Source organism: Corylus avellana, chromosome 9, assembly GCF_965113065.1.
Source record: "Corylus avellana chromosome 9, dhCorAvel1.hap1.2, whole genome shotgun sequence".
Classification (NCBI taxonomy): Eukaryota; Viridiplantae; Streptophyta; class Magnoliopsida; order Fagales; family Betulaceae; genus Corylus; species Corylus avellana.
The window spans coordinates 11,566,473-11,573,552 of NC_142498.1; the positions used below are offsets into that span (position 1 = coordinate 11,566,473).

The following is a 7,080-nucleotide window of genomic DNA, read 5'->3' on the forward strand; positions in this document are numbered from 1 at the left end:
TTTAGTTTAAGTCTTTTTTAACTGATTTTTAGTTTTTATATTTAGTTTTTTATTTTTATAAATAAATTTATAAGTGTTTTTTAATTTTAATATATTTATATTTTTTGTTTTAATTTTTATTTAGTTTTTTTTTTATTTTGATTTTTTTATTGAAACTGGTACGGATATATTAATAATATATATATATTTTTAATTTGTTTAATTTTAAGGGTATTATATGTAATTTTTGTTTACAAAGTTAGGGTATTTAGGTCATTTCAAATTTTTTAATGAGTTTGACTAACGAAGAGGGGTTTTGGGAAGAAAATGATAGTATGATAAGGTCGAGCAGTAAGGTTGGCAGTTCATGAGGGGAAAATTGACAATGCATTGTAGTTGATGGAGGAAAAGGTAATTACCCCTAAATGTTAACCATTTTTTTTTTGGATATGTCCGCATAAGAGCATCGAGGGGAGCACCGAAAGGGGGGGGGGGAATTCAAACTAGTGACCTTTGCTTCATTAGACGTGGTCCCATCCGATTGAATTACTTCTTGGGGACCCTAAATGTTAACCATTAAAAAAACTAAGGCACAACACATATATTATAGTATCTTTTACACCTAATCCCAAAGAATAATATTAGAAGAAAGACTTTTATTCATCTAAAGATATAATTTTTAAAATTATCATTGGTGAACCAAAATCAAGTAGTAATACATTCCAAATTCTATAGTAATTTTAAAAGCTCTACAAAGTGATCAGCTTCATTAGAACGAGTCGCATTCACTCGCCCAAATGGTCTACTTCTATTTTGACACTTTCTTCTAAGCCTACATAAGTGACAATAATTTGGCCACCATTGTTATGAGTGTCAAAATTGTATATATGAACTAAATTTGGAAATATCGTTTCAATGCGCACGCCATGAGCATTTTCAGCTTAAAATTTATTGTGTTTCCTTTCAAACCCACCCCCCCAGTAGGCATTTAAGGCATTTATTCATCTTCTCTAGTCCATTTGGGAATTCTGTCCTCTAAAATTAATAGACAAAATTATCATTTTATATAATTTTATCCTCTAATATTAGAGGATAATTTTATCCTCTTTGGTTAAATAATATGTACTTTCATGTCGTGGGTGTTCCATAAAAGGTTATGATTTAGTTTAAGCAAGTCATTAAACTAACCTATTGCGTGACTATGACGGCACCTCCTCAATAATTAGTCCGCATTAAATTACCGATCGTGCTCGAAAATCATTGGGTGAGAACCAGTAGATTAACAACTTATTTTAATTCAATAAATTTAAACCATTTAATTCTGTCTAGAAAATTAAGGTCGAAGAAAAATGTAGATTGTAATTGTCAAGACAATGACAACAAAGAGATGGAGTAAGGTTTTCAAAGTCTTAGATTAAAATGCCATCAATAAATAAATAAATAAAAAATGACATTTTTAATTGGATAGGAAAATAGAATGAACAGTTAACACGGAATTAGCATTTGAAAAAACAGAGAGAAATGTTGACTTTTGATGCATTGTGCATGTGGTTGTCCGCTCAGTGACGGTGTTCTTCCATAGAGAGTGGGACCATGAGTAGACGACACGGAATCAGGACCGTTTCTGTTGTAGGGCCCACGTGCAGACGGTTCTAGTCTTCCGAGACAGTTGAAGTGGACTTTGTCTATATATATATATAATATGTCCCTTCCCCTTCATTTCTGTGTGTCCGGAATTGCAGATCACGCCGGTCATTGAACGCCAGAAAAAGGTTGTCTCTGTCGGTGTCGTAAATTGGGAATCCCATCTCAGCCATCCATGTCGACGGCGGAGATGGAGCAGCTGACCTCGGGGGCGAGCAACCGAATAATCCCGGTCCTCAAGGCGCTGAAGACGTCCCTCATATTCGTCTACACGCTGCTCCTGTCCCTCGCTCTCTTCCTCCTGCCGCGGCGCCGCCGCAGGCATCCGCCTTCCATGGCCGCGCCTCCGCCGACGTCCAAGTGGTCGAAGCGGAGAAGGGAGGAGGAGGACACCGTGAGAAGGAGGGCCTTGGCAGAGGGCCTCGACATGGGCTTCGAGACCGCCGACGGGGACTGCCGATGCCGATGGTCAAAGTTCCTGTTCTTCGGGGCGCGTGGAAACGCCCTCTTCTGCCGGTCGTGGGTTCCGGTCTCCGCTGAATGGAAGTAAGGTTTCTGGCTAAATTGAATCTCGCTTTGTTTGTTTATTATGGTCTGTTTGGTTGCGGAGATAATGACGAAGAAATGAAAAATGACTTGAAGATTACACTTCTGGGTGTTTAAGTTTAGCTCTAGTTCAATTAAAAGAATGAAAAATACGTTATTTTTAAGGTGTTCGAATCACAATTGTGCTGAATGTGGGTTTGATTTCTGGGTTTCTTTGGTTCCATAGAGACCTAGAAAATGTATTGAGAGCCAATTAATTGTTAGCTTCTTTCTTGCTTTGTTTTATAGGGAAAAGGGAAAAATGAGGTGTCCTTGAATCATGTAGTCACATTTTTGCGTTTTGATTCTGCATGAGGTTTTGATTTGTTTGCTAATTGCCAGGGAATGTCTAAAATACAAAAACAAAAAACAAAAGAATAAAGAGAATGGTAAGAGATGAGCACTTGAGAATGCTGAGTAGCATTTCTTTATCGAGTAACCGTAATTTTTTCAAGTATTCGGCTTACATGCCGTCAACAAAAGTGACGGACATATTTGTTAAAGAAATTAACGGTTCAGATTAACTCTTGCATCTTGTAATTCAAACGACATGGTAAAAGCTTAACTAAAGGTTAGAGGCAAAACTGCTTACATACCCAACTCTTCAAAGCTTGTCACCACCTTGGTGGATCCACTCTCATTCTGCAAACCACTCACTGTCCCTCTCAGCGTCAGAACTTAATCCCGGTATTGGTGATCGGTGTTTTCCATATTAGCATTAGTGTTTTCCAGCAACTGTAGGCTAGTCTGGAAACATCATTCTCTTGGGCACGGTCATCTCCATCCAAATATGAAGACAAGAATTGCTGGAAATAACTTTCAATTTCTTGGACACGACTTTCACACTGATTTTGTGAATTGGGTGACGCCAAAGTGGATGATATACGAGAATTTCTTTCTGAAGAATCGGCAGACATTTTTTGTCTAGTCAACCTTTGAGAGAAGCCTTATGAGAATATTTGCAACAGTAACTCCTTCACCATCCTCCATGATTCTTTCATCATTTGTTCTCTAAGGAACATCTACTTTCCTCCACAAATTAATGTAAAATTGACACAAATGCTGATAAATATAAAATGAGGAACTAATCGTGATCATCGATTTCTTATGGAGGTAAAACCAAACAGGCAAAAAGAGGTAAGATAAGACAGATATGATTGAGACCCAACTTGTGGTGAGTTGTCTTTGAAGAGTTGGGTCTGTAAGGGGGACTCAATCCTCCTTCAAAAGTTCAGGCAAAGACAACTCAAAGGCTCTTCAACAACTCCACGAACCAAACCACCACCAATACAATCATCTACACCGTTAAGTTCTTTAACAGAAGATGTCCAGTACTTCTATTTACAGCATGTAAGCCTCATCCTTTTTTCAAATACAGTCAGCTCCACTATGGACTGTTTTAGTGTTGTTTTGCTTGATTTCCATAGTTTATGTCGGTCTGCTTATGGTGTGTTTTTTTTTTTTTTTTTTTTTTTTTTTTTTTTCTGGTATTTATACTATGCTCTATTAATAATCATGTTTAGAGATAATTGTCCTTGGAGCTAATCTGCTAGATTTTCAGGTTACTATAATATATTCAAGTGTAATGTATATTGCTATGTCTTCTAATAAAATTCTGGCACACCAGGAATCACACTAGACGAAAGGATTAAAGGGCTCTGGTTTTCTCTTCCACTTAGCATGTACAATTATTACATTCCTTGCTGTTGCCTTAAATTCCGCTGATCTCTCTGTACTTCTATCCTGAGCACCAGTGGTTTGTAATTTCAGGGGCATTTTGATTATCATACACGGGCTTAATGAGCACAGGTAACTTTGGTTTTCTCAACTTCTTTTGTGTTATGTTTCCTTTCGGATTGTCCTGAGCACCATGGTATAAAATACGTTGTTAACTCATAGATTTTATGATTTCACTTTAATTTGGTGTTCATTTTCAGTGGAAGATATGCTCATTTTGCAAGGCAACTAACGTCGTGCAAGTTTGGAGTCTATGGGATGGACTGGATAGGTAGCTACATCTGGGAAAACTTTTAGCTATTTACTTCTTGTACTTTATGATTCTAAAATGGTAATGCTGCGCATGCTGCTATATCAAGAGTAAAAGAGAAGTATCATATCAGTAGTTTGTTACTCAGAGAATAATAAATTTGAAGCTGTTCCAATTGTTTTGCATATCCTTCATATGACTCCTCTGATTCTTATAGCATTTGAAAGGAAAATATTCCAGATTATGGACAGGATACTTCAAAAGATCTCAAGAATAATTTGAAATCTATGATTAATTTGGAGGACCAACCCTTTTTTGTTTCTCTGTGATCATGTTAGTATAGACCTACCAAAAAAGTGAAGAACAAAAAAGTTTTCATAGACAATGTGGACAACCCGTTTTTAAGCTGATAGTCAATTTTCTTGTTCTTATTATTGACATTTAATACATCATTTTCCATTTAGGGTGATTAAGTAGAAACTGTTAATTGGCAATGTTTACATCTCTTTCTGCACAGGTCATGGAGGGAGCGATGGATTGCATGGATATGTTCCTTCACTTGACCATGTTGTTGCAGACACGGTAAGTGCGGTCCTAATTCTTTCAAATCTTGCAGATTGTGCATTGAATTGCATTGACTCTAATTTCAATGCTACAAAATCTTCGTTGCAAGTATTTGGTTTCACTTGTACGAGTCCTAGCTTGATTTTCCACTCTATCTGGGGCCATTCTTTCTGTTAACGCATGCTAGTGTATTTTTCCAACTATGTCAACCATTTACTTTCTGTTATTGTCCTGTCCATAGATCCCCTTCAATTCAATGAATGTTAATCCCACCTTTCACTGCCATGTTCCCTGCTTGGGAGCCAGTGACAAATCGAAATTTGAAGCATTACATGCCTGTCTGTCTTTCTCTTGAAAGATCATCTGGTATTTTAACTGTAGGTTAGTGGTTTTGAGGGTATAACATTCTAGCATAATGATGATATAGGCTTCTATTGTTTCTCTTTCAACAGGGGGCTTTCCTAGAAAAAATTAAATCAGAGAACCCTGGAATACCGTGCTTCCTCTTTGGTCATTCTACTGGAGGTTCTGTGGTTTTGAAGGTAAAGGTGTAAGAGGGATGATAGGGACCCAACTTTTTTACCCAACAAAAGTCCAACTTTTGCCTTATTTATTTATTTTTTTTTTAAAAAAAAATAATAAAAAATGAAAAAAATGTCTGAAGCAACCCTATCTATTTTTTGTCTTTCTTTTATTTGGTATTTTAAAAAAAATGAAAAATAGTATTTTTGAAAATGTCATTATTATGAAGAAAAATACCATTTTTCATTTTTAAAAAAATACTAAATAAAAGAAAGGCCAAAAATAGATAGAGTTACTTCAGACATTTTTTCCATTTTTTTTTTTAATTTTTTTTTTTTTTTTAAAAAAAGGTAAAAGTTGGACTTTTGTTGGGCAAAAAAGTTGGGCCTTTAGCATTTCTCAAGGTGTAAACAGAGACTTAATAAGTTAATATATTGAGCAACTTTGATTGTTCATAGTTCTAATTTGATAATTTGCACCTTTGAGTAGGTGGCTTCATACCCTTGCATCGAAGCGATGCTGGAGGGAATTGTCTTGACGTCACCAGCTCTGCGTGTGAAGCCAGCACATCCAATTGTTGGGGTAAGTTTTTCCGACATCCAATTGTTGGGGTAAGTTTTTCCGCTTGCATGGCAGAAAACGACCAACTCGAACGTGTTCTTAATTGAATACAAGTTAAGTTTTCCATTGACCCTTTGCTGGTTGGTTATTTACATGTGGAAATTTCCATCTCATGTTTTGTATGTAGGCTATGGCTCCTATTGTTTCTCTGATTGCTCCAAGGTTCCAGTTTAAAGGAGCGAACAAACGGGGCATTCCGGTTTCTAGGGATCCTGCAGCACTGTTGGCAAAGTATTCTGATCCTCTAGTATACACAGGACCCATAAGGGTGAGAACAGGCCACGAGATACTGCGCATTTCTTCTTATTTAATGAGGAACTTTAGGTCAGTGAGGGTGCCATTCTTTGTCCTCCATGGAACTGCTGATAAAGTCACAGATCCTCTAGCCTCCCAGGATCTGTACAAGGAGGCAGCTTCCAAGCTCAAAAACATAAAGCTCTATGATGGCTTCTTGCATGACCTTCTCTTTGAGCCTGAACGAGAAGAGATTGCAAAGGATATAATTACCTGGATGGAGAAGAGAGTAAGTGCTGGCCTTGGAAATGTTCATAATATCTGCTAAAACATCTGTCCAGCAAGAGGAGAAAAGAGTTATTTTATCTACACACATATATATATATATGTAGATAGATAGATATATGTATTTGTTGGCGTCACAGTGGAACTTATTTCAATAGGCCCAACTTTTTATGGTGATTCATGCTGTTTGAAAAACTTTTATAGATTTTATGCAGTTTTACTGACACAGAAAACCTTAAAAAGATGTGCGTGTGGAAAGAGAGAGGTGATGGTTGTTTGTCATGGTGGTTGCCCACCCGCCAGAGATTTGTGGTAGTTGTGATTGGTCATGAATGATGACGGTTGATGGTTGATAAAGAGGCTTGCAGTGGTTGTGATGGTCAAAGACATAGTAGTGGTTAGGGTTAAATGAGCCGAGCAGCACGTCAATAGGTTCAGCTTTGCTTGGACAAACTTGGCTAGAGATAGGGGCGTAAATGAGCTGACATACTCAACAGCTCGCTCGTTTCCCGCTTGACTAAGCTTGACCCGAACTCGAGCTCGACACTGTACAAACTCGCTCGTTACTGTTGAAATTCGCTCGATTAGCTAGTGACACATACCCGACTCGCTCGATTAAGCTCGACGGGGGCTCATGAGTTCGACACGTTTAATTCGAG

General features: G+C 37.4%; 1 protein-coding gene across 1 annotated transcript; it reads left to right on the top strand.

Moving 5' to 3' along the window:
* Positions 1 to 1,675: 1,675 nt before the first annotated feature.
* Positions 1,676 to 6,600, top strand: LOC132189555 (alpha/beta-Hydrolases superfamily protein). The gene is made up of 7 exons (XM_059604296.2): positions 1,676 to 2,169; positions 3,979 to 4,017; positions 4,146 to 4,216; positions 4,713 to 4,777; positions 5,212 to 5,301; positions 5,771 to 5,863; positions 6,030 to 6,600. The coding sequence occupies exons 1-7, from the start codon at positions 1,799 to 1,801 to the stop codon at positions 6,462 to 6,464; spliced, it is 1,164 nt and encodes a 387-aa protein (XP_059460279.1). The 5' UTR covers positions 1,676 to 1,798; the 3' UTR covers positions 6,465 to 6,600.
* Positions 6,601 to 7,080: the final 480 nt, after the last annotated feature.